The sequence below is a fragment of the Anthonomus grandis genome, chromosome 2 (assembly GCF_022605725.1).
Source record: "Anthonomus grandis grandis chromosome 2, icAntGran1.3, whole genome shotgun sequence".
Taxonomy (NCBI): Eukaryota; Metazoa; Arthropoda; class Insecta; order Coleoptera; family Curculionidae; genus Anthonomus; species Anthonomus grandis.
Window position 1 is genome coordinate 47,328,293 of NC_065547.1, and position 18,919 is coordinate 47,347,211.

Consider the following 18,919-nt stretch of genomic DNA (forward strand, 5'->3'; position numbering starts at 1 on the left):
GAGACGCTGTTATTGCTTTTTTAGTACCTACTTTATTAACTTATTCTTAATAATAAAATATTTACTGCTATTTTGTATCTATACCTATACATATAAGCCACCCCTTTGCTAAACTGTTGTCACTAACCTAATAGTATAATAGATATCTATTCAATTAATTAATACTAATTACTGCATTTGCTTTTAAACAGGTCAAACAAATTAGACGCTGGATCCAACGTCAAGAGGCAGAAGGGCATGTAGAAACCAGACAACACCCTGGAAAGCAACCTGTATTGACCGAAAATATGAGAGAAGCTATTGTTACCCAAGTAAGAAATAACCCTTTCATAAATAGCTGGGTTGTCAAAGAAACCATGAACTTGGATGTTAGTATGCAAACAATTAGGAATACTCTTCGTTCAGCTGGAATAAATTGTAGCCGACGACCAGCCAAAAAATTAACGGTCGCAAACGCAGAGCGAAGGCTTAGGTTTGCTCAAGAAAATATTGACCGAGACTGGTCAAATGTGGTATTTACCGACGAAAAAACGTTTTCTTCGGACATTAGTGTGGAGACCTACAAGTACCAGATATGATTCCCATTATGTCCAAGAAACTGAAAAAAGCAGGAGAATAACATTGTCATTATGGGGTTGGATGACCCAAAATGGACCCGGAATGCTGGTAACCACGCCACCCCGAATGAATTCCGCGGACTACGTGGACATATTATATCCGGCTGGACCAATATCCTTTATGCACGATAATTGTCCAATTCATACCTCCCGTATGGCGAGTTCAATTTTAATTTAATTCCATGGCCATCCAGAAGCCCCGACTTAAACCCCATCGAAAATTTGTGGGCTGAAATAGTGAATTCTTGGGATACTTTTAATCAAGGCCAAATTAGATCGAAGGAAACGTTACTAGCCCACGCTCAAAGAGTTTGGGAATCTTTCAGAGGGAGACCCGATTTTAGTAATTACGCGGGATCAATTCGGAAAAGGCTGCAACAATGCATTGACGCAAATGGTTTTTATACCAAATATTAATTAAGAAGCCATACCAATACCAAATGCACCTTGTGATATTAAATAATTATTATTTAAAAAAAAAAAGGTGTAAGTTTCGAAAAAAACACAATACACATAGGCTATTTAAAAGTTTAAATAAAAAAGTATTTTTATTGTAGATTTAAATTGTAATTATACTTACTAAAGCTTGTTAGGAGTAGTGTTGAATGTTATTAATTGTTATTAAGATGTTATACTTAAGGAATTGTAATTTGTCATTAAATATGAAATAAAATTTTCGCTTTGAAACTTACCTTTGATCCATTACTTATATGTTTTATAAGATTTTAAAAAAAGTAAACAAAAAAAGATACGGGACTACTACAATTAAAGTTTAGTAATTTAAGTTAACTTCGCTTCAATAAAAAACAATTTCAACATTTCAAGAAAACATGATTAGGATTTTTATGTAATGCATAAAAATGTAAAAACGATTTTTTTTTTCTATTTATTTTGACAACAAGCAGCATTTGACAACAAAAATATAGGTTGTGAAAGATCAAGCAAAAAAATAATAATTTGGAGTTAAGAAATATAGTGTCCCAATAAAAAAATAACCGAAAGTAATTTCTCAAAAGTGATGAACCAAACAGAATTTTGAAGAGCGCATTTAGCCAACGTATAAAACACTATACTGCATGGTCCTAAAAACTTTACATAAGGAAGAAAAACAAACTGATTGATTTTTTTAATATCAGCTTGCACAGCCACAAAAATATTCGAAACGTCCCATTGCAAAAACCCCATCTACTGAAAAATGAGTTCCGCCACCCCTTCCTATTTATACACGACTAAACTCGATCGATAAGACGCCACTAAAAAGCACCCGATTCCCGGCGGTGATCGTGTATGTTCGGAGAAAAATTCGGTCGTTTGACGTGAATGACAAGAATAACGACACGAATGTTCCCGCGTTTGTTAGTTGTTTACTTACGTAAAAAAGCTCCAACTAATTTGATCAATTATTGGGATTATACTGAATTTGTTTCTTTGTGAAATATTGACCATATTGTTGCTTATAGTGTTTTAAAATAATACCTGAAAAGCTGTATCAATTCCAATTCAGCGATTTTAGCTGTAAAGATGGACGGCCCTACTCAAAACTATCAGAATCAGGACCAAACTATCAACCAAAATTTGTGCCACTTATGCAGTAAAATGTTTTCTTCCATTTCAGCATTGAACAAACATATTAAAGTTATTCATAAGCAGCAGCTCCCAGATAACCCAAAGTCACACATTTCTTGTCCCTTATGCAAAGAGACTAAGTATTCTTGTGAGACTTATTAAAGACTTGAAGCTCATTTACAGGTTAAGTCATGATATCAAAATAGAGTCCTCAACTTTCCATTTTTCCAGCGAAGAAACATTTGAGGAATGGTTAAGAGAGCATAAAATAAGCACAAACTATGCACTTGTTCGGACAAGGAAAATTGAAGACAAGATTAAAAAAGTATATTGTTGCAATCGAAGTGATTTTAGAGGTAATTTGTAGCAATTTCAATTGTTCATTATGGTATGTGAGCAAAGGAAGGGAAGCAATTCTGTTTTAGGTGAACTCCTCGGGCAATGTTCTTTCAATAATATTGAAGCTAGCCATAGTCTAGAAATTGAAACATTTGTTAATGAAAAGACAACTAAAAATCAACAAGTAGCAGTACAACGATTGAACAAGCAATCAACAAAAGAAATTGAAAGTGTATCAAACTTTTTAAGATCTTTAAATGATGAAACTTATGATAAGTAAGTTATCTTTTTATAAAATTATATAAAATATATTAACATATACCTGTAAATGTCTAGGTGCATGAGACAACTGACATGGTATATGGATTTATCTGTTCCATCTTTTTATAAATAAGACAAATACAAGTAAATGAAAAATGGACAAACAAGTTTATTTTCCATCAAAGAAGAAGAAGGAGCAGTAAATAAAAATAATTAAATGTATATTTTTTCTATTTATCAGTATTTTTTTTTATATAATAGTAGGTATATTTTTATAGGTTTAACTATATATGTATGTATATGTGTATTATAATTTTTTATGTAAGTTTTAGGCAAATATTTGAAGTAAATATTTTAAGTTTCTTGCAGTTTCTTCTTATGAGTATTAATCGAAACTGTGAATTGTAAATTAGTATTTTAGCATAAAATAATTAAGTTTCTTTTCAAATCAGTCATATACATGTCTTTGCAGCATTTATAAAATAAAAATTGTTAATATATGATACATTTATATAACAGTATAACTAATTAAATCCGTTGTGTTTTCACTTACCAAAATTACCTCTCTCCCTAGGTATAACAGTTATTTAAAAAAATAGGTACTTATTTCAAAAAAAATAACATTTATATATTTAAGATTAAAATTAAAGTATGATACTACAATATTTTATAAATTATGTTTTCCATTTATTTATTTTTTCTAAATATACAATACCCTATTGTTTAAGTTGGGCTTTTCCTTTTGATATGTCCACATATAGAGAACTTAAAAAAATAATAGTTATTTGTACAACGAAAGGGAGCAAAGTGCATAATTTCCTTAAGTGGGTGAAGTTTGATCCAGCAAAAGCATCCACAGTGGGGAAATGACGCTGCTCCTACAGTGCATAATTTTCTACTTTCATTCTTATTAATAGGCACAATTTAATGTAAACATTAATTTCATAAAAAATAATAAGCAAGATGTAGTCAAATAAAAAAATTCAATTATGCAGGGACATAAAATTAAAAATTTTCTTATAAGGTAGTAGAAAAATAAATTTTTCAAATAACACTTCCTCAAAAATAAACTATAGTAATTTTAAATAATATCCAAAATCAAATAAATCCATGTCCGCCCAAAGAAATTTTTCAAAATATTTATTAAAAAAAAAATAATTCAATTTCCATTCCATTGGATCGTTCAACCAAACTGCATTTTTTTGATACTTATATTAGGGTATTATGTATAAGATTAATAATTCAATTTTCTTGTTTGCATCCTTTATTTATATTTAATTTATTTAAAGAATCAATAATTATTATTATTCCAGAAACGCTTTTTTTTATTTTAATTCAATTATTATTCCATTAATTATTATTTACATTAATTATTCTTATTGCCAGAAACCGTTGCTTCTAGCAGCAAACATTGCTCTTTTGTTGGTTGCCCGCTATTCACATATTTAAATATCCGAATGGGACAGTCGGAGATAGCCGAATGATGACGGGAATCGGGTGCTTTTTAGTGGCGTCTCGATCGATATATATCCTACCGCCCGCCGTACGCTACCCCTTCCAGTCAAAAGCCATGTTGCCAAATTGTAAGGCAACGAAGTCTGAGAGCAGATGCGAGGGACATTTTCAAATTTGCCGACTGTACGTGTTAGCCGATCAGTTTTACAATTTATTTCAACCTTTGGTACGAAGACGTACGAAGACGGATACAGTAATAAAATAAAAATGGATTTCACTGTTGATCAAAAGATTAATATCATTAAATGGTATTGGAGAAATTAAATTCACATTGCGAGCGGTACGGAAAATCGGCGTCGCTATCGGTGGGAGGTTACCGATGCAGTCGCTCTCTGTCTACTCTCTATCTATTAGAAGTTTGTTCCAACCAAGAATCTCAAACCGATTTCAAACAATTTACAAATCGTCCTCAATGCGCATGTCCGTAAAATCAACGTTTCTCTGATCAATTTCAAACAAGGTTGGAACACCTGACAATTTGCTCGCTATTTGCAGCACGCCTGATATTAGACTTATTAGAGTGACATTTGACACAAAACAAAACAGCATAACCTTCAATTCAACCTCACCGTGTTATATTTGTTTTGTTTCTGGTTTTTGCTTTGAATTATTTTATGTTTTGCTTTGACTATTTAAAATAAACCCAGAAGGTAAGTTAACGCACCTGTGTTATATTTTTTAAAGTACGGTAAATGAATGATTATAAGAATAGGGGTATTTAATACAAAAATAAATAGGTCCCATTTTTTTAGATCTTGAAGAGTTCCTGATTTTTTCTCCAGAGTCAGGTAATTCGACAATAGTCACGAGTACACCTAAGCATCTAAATACATTCCCAGTGCCGCAGCATGTGCTAAAAGACCGTCAAGTTGAATTTGTGGCTAGTTGGACGACTAACCAAACGAAAGTCTTATTAGACATTTACAAAGAAAATCATAGCAAGGTAGGAAGTTTTCAAATGAAAAACTTAAAAAAACTGTGGGAAGTAATGGCTGTTAAAATCAATGAGATACTAAATACAAATTACACGGCTAACCATGTCGAAAACCGGTGGAGGGTGGTTGAAAGGGCCTACAAAAAGTTTGTCGACAACCAGAATAAAACCGGAAGGGCCAAAAAATATTTCGAGTACCAAGAAGATATGGAAAACATATTTAAAGGGAAGAAGAATGTCCAGCCTGAGGTTTTGTTGTCTTCAGACACTGTGGAACATTTACCGGAAGCACCACAAGATGAAGTACCATTTATTTCATTAAATGCAACCCCCAGTCAGACCTCGGGAAAAACTTTCCCCTTAAAAAGAAGGAAGTTAACGAACAGGAACTCAACCGTTGAGCAAATTAGGAAAGATCGAAAAGAATATAATGATGGGAGGCTACAATTTGAAAGAGAGAAGTTGGAGCTGCAGAAACAAAAAATAGCTCTATTGAAAGAAAAAAATGAACTTTTAAAACAAAGAAACGAACTTTTGAAGAACAAGGCATGTTCTTCTTGTTGTAGCGAGTTTTTATGACTGATTTTTAAGGAAATTTGTATTGTTTATTAAATAATAAATAATATTATGTTTAATTACGTTTTATTTTCTCCATGAAAATTATATTTCTTTTGTTTAGTTCCTAAGTATGTTAAAATTAAATAAAACTATTATATATGTATGTATCTATGTAACAAATATATTTTAAAATTTTTTCAAATATATTTTCATCATGATCATAAGTTGTTTGCTACCCTATCTCTAATAGTCCGAGCTTCTATGTTGTCAGCAACTTCATTGTCATTTTCTTCATTAACTGGAATATTATCATTATCCATTTCTGCAGGATCATTATCCAAATTAATATCGTTATCAATTGCAATATTATGAAGTACACAAGCTGCTCGGATAAAATGACAAATAAATCTAATTTTTCTTAATTTTATGTGATACATCTGTCTAAATTTCTGTTTCAGTATGCCAAAACAATGTTCTATGACGTAGCGGTTTTTGGACAATTTTAAATTATAATTTTGTTGCTGTCTAGTAAGGTTGCCCCTGTCTTTATAAGGAGTTAACAAATTGGCATGTAAAGGATACCCACTATCTCCTAACAGAAAATATCGTCCACACTTATCTTCCAAGCTGTTTTTTAATGGAGAGTTTCTAAACACTCGGCTGTCATGCACGGAACCAGGGTACCCAATAAAAATGTCTAGTATTTTTCTTCTGTGATCACAAACTGCCTGCATCTGTAATGATATAATTACAAGATCAGATAGTACTATACCAAAAAATCATGTAAACTTACCTGAATAGAATAGTAACTTTTACGATTTAAGTATGAATCTGGGTCATTTTCAGGTTTATCTAATTTGATATGTGTTCTATCAATAGCTCCGATAACATTTGGAAAACCATTGATTCGAAAATGTTCTTCGCTGATTCTTTTTTCATGCTCATTTGGCCACTGTATTATTTGTTGAGAAAGATTGCTCAAAAACATGGTAACTCGATGAAGAATTCTATTTATGGAGCTTATTGTAACATCAAATCTATCAGCAACATCTCGAAAGCTGCTAGTCTGATGCCCCATATATCATAAATATATTAGAACCTAAAATTTAAAATGAAAGAGTTAAATATTATTATTAGTAAATATTTATGTATACACTCCCCGACAATAAATTCCGGATAACTAAAATTTTACCATAAGACACAATACAAACATGACCTATTTTAAATACCCATAACTTTGGTAATTAAGATATCAATTCGATTAAAAAAAGAAAATGTCGAGCTATAGCCTCATTATAAGTTTGATACTCTGCTTTTATCAGTATATTCTACAGGGTATTTCAAAGTTTTAGAGCAAATCAATCCATATGAATTACAAACTTTTAACCACCCTGTAGGATATATTGATAACCGTAAAGTACCACACTTATGATGAATTTATAGCCTGACATTTTCTTAACAATTTTCTTTTTTAATTGAACCGATATATCAATTATCACTGAAGTTATGTGTATTTAAAATAGGTCATGTTTCTATTGGGGTTTCTGCGAATATTTCAGTTGTCCGTAATTTATTTTTGGGGAGTGTATTTTACTTAAAGAATAAAATTACTCATTAAATATCTAATATCAGTTAGAGGAATATAATTAAAAAAAATGTGTTATAATTATAACCCACCTGATGTAAAGGAGCTTTATTTCCATACTGTCCGATCTGGCTATTAAAATATGGACTTGTTTCAAATCTATTACTTATGTGAGTTGCAGTTTCCCTCCTTAGCCTGAAATGTTCAAAGAACACTTCTTCAGGATACTGTGGTACTATTTCCTCTAAAATTATTAATGCATATAGAAATTAATTTTCAGTTCTATGGTTATGCTTAAAAAATAAGGATGTCTTACCCAAATAATTTTGATTTTTTATTCTCGGTTCGTCTAGCAACAATTCTAAATCCTCGTCATCACTACTGTCCATTGACGATAAATCGCTCACCTCACTAAACTCTTCTTCACTCATATTCAATTTATTTATTTAAAAATCAGAGTAGAACAATAAACCCAAAACACAAATTTTAATTTGATGCAAAAAAATTTAATGTTTTATTTGTAGGTTATAAACCCATTATAAACAGCTGTATTAGAAAATATTAATGCGCCTGCGAATATAAGCGAATAATCCTCAAACCGTCCTGATAGTTTTCAAACAGTTTGTAAACTTAGTTGAAATAGAAAACTGCTTGTTTGCGAATCGTTATAGACTTTGGTTGGAAGGAATTTAACTTAATGCGCAGAATCCTGATTGTAAGAAACTGTTTCTGATTGTGGTTGGAACGAACCTTAGGTCTAATACCACAGAACACAAATATAGAGAAATGTGTGTTGCCTAATGAACAGACAGAAATTCTGTTGACAGCTTTATTGACGTTGTTGACAAAGACGGGGGCATCCATCTTGGGTGGCGTGTGGCGGGAAATTTAAGCTTGACCTATTGCCTGGTATTTAAATTTCAGGTAATTTGCAGTTGCATTACAAAGTTGATGCGTTAACTGACGAGTGATGAGATATATTCAAATAGAATTTTATTTTATTTAAAAAAAAAACAATATACTTTCATTTTAGAAATACCCACATTTAATTAAAATCGTTAATTTTAAATGTTGAGAAAAAATAAAAATATTGCATCTCAGACATCCCTCATCACTTTAATCAAGAATTAACACATCAACTAAAATATTATTTAATTTAAATTTGGTTCTCAAGACATTGCTTATTTAAGATATTTAGCTATAGATATATTTTACTTACCAAGAATTATAAATTGGCCCGATAGATATGGGACTAAATTTTAAATAAAAAAAAAACAAAGCTAAATTGTCTTGTAAATGTTTTATTTTAAGATGAATTAAAATAAATTCAACAAAGGGTTTTAAAAAGGGCATAAGAAAGTTACAATATATTCTAAATGAAATACTGCAAACTGTAAGTATGGTATTAATAACACCTTTTATGTAAAAAATAGAATTGTTGCAGGTATAAAGCATATTTTAACTGAAAATCCTAATTTCTGGAGTTTCAGAAAAAAATTACCTGCTTTTTTCATTTCCATAAATATAAAACATGATAAGAAATATGTAACAAACATACCTAAATAAAAAATTAAACATATATATTTTTTAACCATCTATACAATTGCAATAAAATAATATATATCCACAAATTATAGAAAACAAAATATAAGCTCTTATAAAGACAGAAACTGAACCTATCTCTTGAAATAAATCTGGCTTTTCATTGTAAATAAGTTAATTAATAATGACTAGATTTAAACACAAATACATATGTACGAGTTAATATGCATGTGTTTTTCCATTTTATTTTTTTAGTATAAGCAAATAAAAACAAAATATGACTTTGATTAGTCACAATCGGGTAAAGATGTCACAAGTCAGTGGGGTTGTCTCCAGTAAGTATGCAACATGAAACATAAGAAAACAGATTAAGACAGTGTATTGTGTATACAATATTATATATTCTATCGGGTTAAAATTAAATCTCCTAAAAGTATTTCATCCTAATGATCCAAAATACATAAGTTTTCATTATTAGTAAGTACTGATTATCACATTAGTTATGATTGCAATAATTAAGGTTCTAAATAATACTGTAAAGGATTTGATATTAGTCCATAATTTTACTTTAAGCTATATGAATTTAATTATGGGCCAGTAAAAATAAAATAGGACTGTAAAAAGCATAGCATTTACTATCAAAATGTCTCAGGTAATTTAGGTATTTTAAAAAATAAGATATTACATACTAAAATCTTAGCTAAAAAGTTAAAAAACAAAATTATTCTGATTGTGTAGGTGTAGGATCATGAGTATTAAATGGGGATATTCAGGATTTTTGTTTTTTTAAAGGCATTTTAGATTGTCAAATATTTTTCTGTTTTTTAGAATGACCAACACTTAAAGATTGTTGTGGTTTTGAAGTTGGCTTTTGATTTTATACTTTAAATATTTATAAATCAACCAAAACTTTTTCTCTAAATTGACTAAATGACCATGGCTATCCATCCATAAATGTGTATAACTTAAGGTGGATTAAGTCGATTAGGGAAATCAGTTTTTGAGTATATGTCAATCTGTTTTCGTTAAATTGAACAAATAGGTATTGTGTTTATACTCCATGTGAATATCATTTCTACTTAAGAACCAGAAAAGTGTTTGGAGCAAACATTTTTAGTCAGACTTACATGACAGACAAGATTTGTGTAAGGATGGATTCAATGGCAATTAAAAAAATTTATGATTTCTGTGACTGTCTGGGCAATTCCTCATATATAAACTAGTGAATAAAGAATATTTGTATGAATATCTTAATCTAGATGAAGACAAGGAAAAGGAAATACTTTTAAAAAAAGTTAAATTGAGAACAGTGACATAGATATGTCCAAAATAGGATTAAATCTATAATTATATCCTGGAAAATGTCATAATTGAAATTTACCTGTCTCCTGCTCTATGTAGTTGCACGATGATTCGATTTTGGCACGTTTGTAAAAAAATGTATCAACCCAGAACTCAAAAAAACTACAAAAGGCTATAAAATTACTTAAAATCTTTAAATTGGAAGAAAATCATGAGGCTTGGCTTGTTTTCCGCCCAAAGAAAACTTAAAAAAGACAATCGTCAAATACGACAGTTAAAATGTCACTATTGTCATATTTGATGTACGTCAAAAATTAGACAATCAGAATCAATCGGCCATCTTGGGTGGCAAACTATTCCGCCCCGCCACATTCAACCTTCATACCGGTGTCTAATACATTAAAACTCAATCCGTAAGATTCAACTCGCCAAACGTGTATATTTATAGTCCGCGCCTGCTGTCATTTAATCGACATAATGCCCGTGTCCTCGAATTCTCAAGGAATTTTAATATTTTTTTTCTTTTTGTCCAGATATTAACAATGAATAACTTAATCGATCTACGGTGGTTATAAATCTCAATAAACGAGAGTTTTTTAGTAAATAATTAGTGAGTTAATGGTGATCAAAAGCAGCGGCGGCTCCTATTAGGTCATTGGGTTAATATTCCCAAACTATATGACTTTAAATGCCTCGAAAATATGAAAAAAATTGTTTTAGACCAATGGTTGGAACCTTTATTGTGACACTCAAATTACGAGAGAGTTTTACCACTAACTAAAACTGTATTTTTACACTCGAAATCCTCCATACCTTTCGTATTAGTATTAAAAAGCTTTCTGAGTATTCCAGTGCGTTTTTTTAATCAATATTAAAATTAAAAACTTGTAAGCTTTTTTTTGGGAAGAATTAAGCTTCTATTCCACATGCAGGCAAGGAACCATAAAAATTTTTATTGTTGTTCCTAATAGTGAAGTTAATACTTATACTATATAACTTAATGCTATTTTGAGTAAAAAATTGTTAAATGAACAAATGTAATCTTGCATTAATTCCAGTGTTCTACTATCGACTGGTCTCAGACATCATCATGATTTATATATAAGATATTTTGCTGAGCTCCAATGTCCGACGCTTTTAATGTCCTTTTGCTTTGATATTATCTCCCTAAATCATTGCAGTACTAAATTAAAAATGAATATATCATCTTGTACTGTAGCCTACTGAATCGTTTCACCTGCTGCCACCTTACCTGCTTTCGCTATTGCCTATAAAGGCACTAGCAAGCATGGGTAGTTGAATGGCGTAATCCACTAATAACTAAAAATAACAAGTTTCTTTATAGGATGAATCATTTTCTTATAGCAGATATTTCTCCCTATGGATAAACGTAGCAGAATACCCAGATTTAGAAGACGTTACTTTTGACGACTAACTATTTTAAGACCAAAGAAACAACAGTAAAAAATAGCTTCATTTCATTTTTTCGACTTACATATTGCCCTTTGCGTTAAATCAGAAGGTTCCGCGTCTTTTCATCATATTTGATTAAGTTTTCGAGCTACTGCTTCCATCTTTTGGCGAGTACTAGAATTCCTTAGCTGGTAAGGTAGGAATCTTATTATTTAACTTGAAAGTACCGTCAATGCTATTATAACTATTTATTATTCAGGAGATGGCGCTGCTCATGGTATAAGGTCAGTGGCTTGAGAGAAGGACCAAGTCAATGAGTGCAGAAGATACTTTGATTTGTGGAACTTACATTTTTAGTGGTAGAACTTGGTGAATGAATTAGAACCAGTAGCAGAATCTAAGTTTTAAGTTGACAGGTTTTCACCCTAGAGACGTAACGAACTCTTCTGTTATAGTAAGTATATTTCCTCAATAGATCAAAAAAACAACATTTTCTGGTAAATGACAAGGGTCTCGAGTACTTACGTATACACCAAGTTAGGTTGAAAGGTTGCTGAGAGTACAGAAACAAGAGAGAAAGTGTATATGTGATTTTAGTAAGTTGATTTACTAGTTGATAAGGTTGCCTGCATTATTATTGAATAAGAGGTCGATGTTTAAATGGCCACTAAAAAATACATAATCAAACTGAGGTAAAAAATTTGATGTTGAATTTTGTAAGTCTTATTAGGCATATTCAAATTTGCGCATAAAGGGCCATAAAAAGTTCAAAAGCAACACGTTTTTCAGTTCAGACAGGGAATTTAGTATTGGAAATTCTAAAGAATTACTGGCTAAAGATGCTCATTTGTAAACAATAAAAAAGGCAACAGTGCAGTCCCTTAAGAGATATTTTACGAAAACGTTAAATGCTCTTGTGGTATTGATATCGTCAATCTGTTCTCCGCGTATTTTTCTAAAATGTATAGCAAGGCACCACCTAACTGCGGACCGATTCGGTATCTGTAAATCAAGTTACAAATAATTTGATGTTTCTAGGTTAAGCATAACAATCAAGAATGCTTTCAAGGGTCCTAGCCCCGATGGGTTATATTATTTTTTTGTTTATTTATTCAATTTATCCCTAAAGACAGGTTTTTTCCGTGACTTTTGAAAATCAAGCTTTGTGATGCCCATCTTAAAGTCTGGTGACAGCACTCAGGTCAAGAATTATAGATCAATAAGTATCCTTAGTTCTATCCCAAAGCTTTTTGAGAGGATTGTTTATGGTTTTTTGGTGCATTATCTTGGTGTTGTAATTAATGACAGACAATTTGGTTTTATGTCAGTTTGTTATCCAGTCTTTTGAGGAGGGTTGTCATGTACATGCAGTGTATACGGACTTCAGTAAAGCTTTTGACCACGTCAATCATGCAATTTTGTTAAGCAAACTAAGCAAGTACGGCCTTACCGGTCCCCTATACATGTGGCTGAAAACCTACTTATCTAACCGAAGGCAGATTGTTAAACTGTGCAATTTTGAATTAAATGAAGTACAAACTCCATCTGGTGTTCCCCGAGGATCGCACCTGGGGCCGTTGCTTTTTAACATCTTCATCAATGATATTGGAAGTTGTTTCATGAATAGCTACTATCTAAAATTTGCGGATGACCTTAAGATTTACCGTAGAGTCTCAAATTTGGATGATTGCCTCAAACTTCAGCTTGACTTAAATAAAATAGGCTTGCTGGTTGGTGTACCGCTAATAATATGGTCTTGAATACCAGCAAGTGTCATTGCATACTTTTCTCTCGTGGTACAGGCCAGCTTAATCATATTTATACTATTAATGGCACTCCTCCGGGAGTGTTATCTAGTGTAAAAGACCTTTAACCTTATAACTTTGGACTCCCAGTTAAATTTTTCTCTTCATGTCACAACAACTGTATTAAAGGCTATGCAAATGCTGGGTTTTATTAAGAGGTGCACCAGAGATTTCCAGGACATTGCTGTGCACTAGTTCGTCCTCACCTAGAGTATGGTTCATGTATTTGGTCACCTCATTATAACCATCATATTCAGATGATCAACAGGTTCAGCATAACTTTTTAAGATACATTGCATTCAAAAGGAATGTTCCACGTTCTATTATCTACCACGAATTTGAGTCTGAACTTAATATCCATACTCTCCAAACCCGTCGTAAACATCGTGACCTGTACAACAAACTACCCTTTATTTTGAACAAAAAATTTCCTCTTAAATTTTTCGCATTTTTTTAATAACCTACATACTACTCGTATATTATACAAATATAAGAACCTGACATTATTTAGCTATTTTTCTAGCTCCTAGAGCTCGATTTTGCGTGAAACAACTTTTAAGGCTATGAGGAGCTGGATTTTCGTTATTGGTTGGTTTGTTCGGTTTTCTTCCAGACTGAAATCGTCTTCTTCCTGTAAATTTGGTCTTTCTCCTTGCTACACTTGCGGGTTGGATAGAAATTTTGGTACCTTTTCTAGTTGTGTGTACCACTTTCCTATTTAAAGATGAACAGCAGGGTTTAAAGGCTGTGTGCAATCTACTCAGAAGAGACGACGAACTGTTAATATTTTTTTTGTAGTTTTGTATAAATGCCTTCACCCCACCTACAAAGTTCTCAGGATCATCTAAAAGATTTTGTTGAACGTTAAAATCCAATTCGTGTACAAATGTTTTTCATTCGGCTGAATCGCCTGTGACCTTAGTTTTTTCAATATCTTGTTCCCCTGGGTGCCCAATACTAACAACAAAATCGTTACTGGGCTCTACATCCCGGCTTTCTTTTATGGGTGAAGGTACACTCTGTTCTACATCAGTTACATGTTTTTTTAGTAGAAGGGGTTTAAGCAAATTAGAAGGGGGTTGGTTCCCAGTCGCTATTTTATAGATAATGTGTTTCTGTTGTTCCGAAAGAACATTGCAGGCATTCGAAATATTATATTTTTTAATGACCGCCGATTAATGCATTTAATCGGAAAGACAACATTTTTGGCGATCGCATGTGCTAGTTAAAGAGGCGCGTTTGCAAAACATGTTATAGATAAGAACTGCGTTCGGGCATCGCTCGCTTTGCAATAGCGTGTGAAAGATATAAATATGCGACCCGTCAGACGCCCTCATTCCATATTCCATCCCACCGAACCAATAATTATAGAAATAATTTCGTTGTTACCAGGGCCAGGCAAACTTAGTACTCGGATCAATTGGACTGTTTTACTAATAAAATAGAATTTTTAAGACTGTTGAAAGCCAATGTTCTGTGAATTTATTCTGTGATGTGAAAATATTTAAGTCAAATTGTACTCTATCTATTTTTAAGGTTTGTATCAGGTATTATGATTTTTGTGCAATGTGTAGTGTAGGTAGGTTTTTCTTCGCTTGTAAATTGTTTTATGTTGTTGTAAATTGGGCAATTGCATTTTTTCCTCTGCCTATTCTAGGCAATAGTTACTTATTCTGTAACTTGATAACTATGGAGTGATGACGGTTGTGGAACTTATTAAGCATGAGGTTTACTACTAGGACCTCATATTTTCTTGTGGTATGTCAATGATTTGCCTGTGCACTTGGTGGATTAATTTGTCAGTACTAATAGCAAAAATCAATATATGATAAGGATTTACAAAATATTTGTTGGTCAATATTTATTCTACTTATTGTTAGAATAAGTTAGTATATACTTGCCTTTAGTAAATCGTTGCGTGTGTACTTACCTTAAATATACAGCGTGCAAAAAGTGACAATTGACTTTTGACAAACAGGAACATTACTACACGTTTTTTGGTTAGAAGTTTTGCTATTAATTAAGAATCACCTTTTTGTAAAAAAAAAGGAAAATCTCTTTTTTGTTATTTTTATTTCTTCAATATATAATAATTAAACCAGTAAATGTGTTTAATTTAAAGCTCTGCAAATATCACTTATAACTGGGAAAAACAGCAGAATTAAGTGTAATAATATTTAATTAATGAATGACCAGCAGCAAATTTGCTAAATCTAAACGCTTTTACAATTTTGCTCTTGATGATGACTTTTTGTAGTTATTAATAAGGGTTGGGTAGTTCTATTTTAAATTTGAAGATCAATTTTCCAGACTTTCAATTATGTACTACATCTAACTAAAAAAAAACACAAAAATTAGTGATTAATATATCTTTATTTTAAATTAATATACTGTATTATAAAAAAAGGCAGTAACATTTTACACAAGCGCAAGATACAAAATCATATAAAAAAATAATATATTATATTAAATAATATAATTGAGTAACTAACCACATCAAATTCAAGTGGTAAATAAAACTTGAAATATACAACAATATAATAAATTTTACAAAACATAAATAAAGTGAATAAAAAGTGCGTAAATCATTAGTCAGTCAGCAATATGACACAATAACTGAACGTTACATAATATATATATTTTTTTACATTTTGAGCAAACTAATAGGGATGCATGCTGGCAATCCCGACTCTTTGTTGTAAATACCCCACGCTGCTGTTGGTCCGTTGTAGCATGTCAGGCATATTCTTCTTTTTAGGGTCTATTTTTATTTTAGGTTCCGCATAACTGTGCCTATAGCCCGGGACAGATTTAAAGCTTTTCTGAGGGTTTTTCGTGAATTTCGGATCGTATTTTGTCTCCGGTTGCGAGATTATCGCGTTATATCTGAAAATGTTTATAAAAATTAATATTTTAATAAAATTTGATTAGTTTTGCTTACCTATCTGCTTCGGGTAGCTCTTGATAATGCCTACTGTTCCTAATATCTCTATCGTCAGGTCTAGTAAAATCCGTGACCTCGTCTTGGTAACTTGGATCATTAAAATCAACATAAGATCGTCTTTTAAGTTCCTTGGCTATTTCGTTCGAATTTTTCTTATGTTCCTCTTCAATTAAAGAGAACATAGATCTTCGTTTGGGTTCATATTTGTTTGAGCTACGGAATCTAGAATAAAAAACCAGTTTGATGTTTAACTTCATTGGATATATGGGGTATATAGCCTTTTTTATAATTTATTCAAAAACTCTTAGCTGACTCAAAAACTCTCAAATTCCATGGTGTCCCGATAGTTTGTACTAATTAGCCTACACACGATATGAATCCAATACAATCTACAAGTTTTTTACCGATCTTGGATAGTGCAGGTAGGGTAGAGTGCTCTAAGAGTGCGCGGTCAATAAGAGTAGGCACTCGTCGATTATTGGAGCACGTCGTCGACAATAACAAGGTGTTAGTTCGTATTGATTAAGAGGAGTGTCTGCATGTTTCTTGTGCATTTTAAGCAAATAAACAGCGATAATAACGTTATTAGGTAAGTTTAAGGAATTTTATCTGTTTTGTTATTATATTTTGACATTTTGGATATTGTACACAACTGTAGTTTTCAAGAATTTCGCGGTCATATTTTGTCAAACCTTGAAGAATCGTATAAATCATACCGTTGTTTACAATTTCGAACCAAGATGGAGGCAGCACTGGCGCTTTTTAAAACATGCTCGTTTTGTAAGAGTGCGCAATCATTAATATTGTAAGAGTACGCGCACACTCTTACAAACCAGGTTTTTTGTTCTAACGGATTAAACGTATTTTTTCTTGTGTTTCACATGTTTAAGTTTTCACATGACAACATGTTTTACGGGTTAACTTCTAGAGCTTTAAGAAGTCTAGCATTTGAGTTCGCTAAAAAAAGCAAATTAAAACATCGTTTTAATATAACTTCAAAAATGGCAGGCAAGGGCTGGCTTCGTGGATTTTTAAAACGGCACAAAGATGTTACATTAAGGCAACCCACCGCTACAAGCGTCGCCAGGGCTGTTGGGTTTAATGAACCACAGTGTGAGCGGTTTTATAAAAACCTCTCGGAGTTAATGAACAAATATAAATTTCCGCCACATGCAATTTACAATATGGACAAATCGGGATTTTCAACTGTGCCAAACAAGCCCCCTAAAGTTTTCTCTACAAAAGGAAAAAGGTGTGTCAATAAAATATCTAGCGCAGAACGGGGAACCAATGTTACTGTTGTATGTGCAATGAGTGCTAGTGGACAATTTATTCCTCCCGCATTTATATATCCACGTAAAAGAATGAAGGCAGAACTTTTGGACAGAGCTCCGCCATCTTCAGTTGGAATGGTATCTGATTGTTTGTTGATTATGCCACACATTTTCGAGATCATGCTAAGCCAACAAAGGAACAACTAGTACTAATGATAATGAATAACCACACTTCCCATTGTTCTGTTGCAGAAGTTGATTTTTTTTGACAATATAACATTATCGCATTAACACTTCCTCCTCATAGTAGCCACCGTATGCAGCCACTTGACCGATGTTTTTTAGCCCGGTAAAAAAGTTTTATTCCAACGAGTGTGAAAAATGGTTGACGAACCATTCAGGGCGGGTAATTACGGTCTACCAAATTGCTTCAATATTTGCACCTGCATATTTTAAAGCTGACTGCAGGTTTTAAAGTGACAGGGATGTATGTTTTTCTTTATCGCTAGAGATTGGGTTCTTTTAGGAAATATAAGTCTGGATGGCAGAACAACAAAACAAAGAGTTTAATAAATAAGTGAATCAAGTAGAGTTAATAACATGAATAATAAAGTGTGATGATAAAACTTGTTTTACATAAAACCCGCTTAATTAACTCCACACTACACGACAGCGTCTTATTATATTTACGTCTTCGATTTATTTTAAAAATCCGTCTTAGTTACGTCTTAGTTCGTCTTTAAAATACTCAAAATTATAAAACCGGGAGCCGTCTTCTCCCGTTATAATTTTAAAGCTCTTGCACGACACCAAAACCGTCTTTTTTGGTGATCCCGCGACTTTACGTCTTAAACCGGCAGATTAGATCGACTTTTACTCTTCAAAGACTTCGACTGACTGCCTGTTTTTCATATCCTCATTTTTTAATACGTATTAAGTACTGAGTCAGCTTTTTATTATTCCCCTTTAATCGCCGTCGTACCGTTAACAGAAATCAAACGGGTTTTTGAGTCAGCAGTTTCCACAGATTCGGTTCGGCAGTATAAATTTTCTGAGAACCTTAAATGTTGTTTTAACGAGCGCAAATTATATATCACATCATCATTTTGAAAGAAAAAATACTTTTAGAATATAAAGATAAAGAAAAGCTTACACTAACTGATTATGTTATTTTAATTATAAAAAAAAATACTATCCTACAGGGATATGTCCGTTTAATGATGATATATTTACCGAAGCTGACTTCATGGCCACTTTAGTCACA

General features: G+C 32.2%; 2 protein-coding genes and 1 long non-coding RNA gene across 3 annotated transcripts in view; 1 reads left to right on the plus strand and 2 right to left on the minus strand.

Moving 5' to 3' along the window:
* Positions 1–6,008: 6,008 nt before the first annotated feature.
* Positions 6,009–7,885, minus strand: LOC126750581 (putative nuclease HARBI1). The gene is made up of 4 exons (XM_050460229.1): positions 7,692–7,885; positions 7,468–7,619; positions 6,584–6,889; positions 6,009–6,524 (listed from the first exon to the last, which is right to left on the minus strand). The coding sequence occupies exons 3-4, from the start codon at positions 6,866–6,868 to the stop codon at positions 6,009–6,011; spliced, it is 801 nt and encodes a 266-aa protein (XP_050316186.1). The 5' UTR covers positions 6,869–6,889; positions 7,468–7,619; positions 7,692–7,885.
* Positions 7,886–11,938: 4,053 nt separating this feature from the next.
* Positions 11,939–18,919, plus strand: part of LOC126733655 (uncharacterized) — a 56,530-nt gene continuing 49,549 nt past the window's right edge. The window contains exon 1 of the long non-coding RNA XR_007659807.1: positions 11,939–12,086. This is a non-coding gene — a long non-coding RNA (uncharacterized LOC126733655). The remainder of the gene's footprint in view (positions 12,087–18,919) is intronic.
* The window catches only part of LOC126733652 (uncharacterized), a 148,565-nt gene continuing 145,437 nt past the window's right edge, over positions 15,792–18,919 (minus strand). Inside the window, exons 10-11 of the mRNA XM_050437044.1 lie at positions 16,379–16,603; positions 15,792–16,323 (exon numbers count right to left, since the gene is read on the minus strand). Coding sequence (XP_050293001.1) covers positions 16,098–16,323; positions 16,379–16,603 — 451 coding nt within the window. The 3' untranslated portion in view covers positions 15,792–16,097. The remainder of the gene's footprint in view (positions 16,324–16,378; positions 16,604–18,919) is intronic.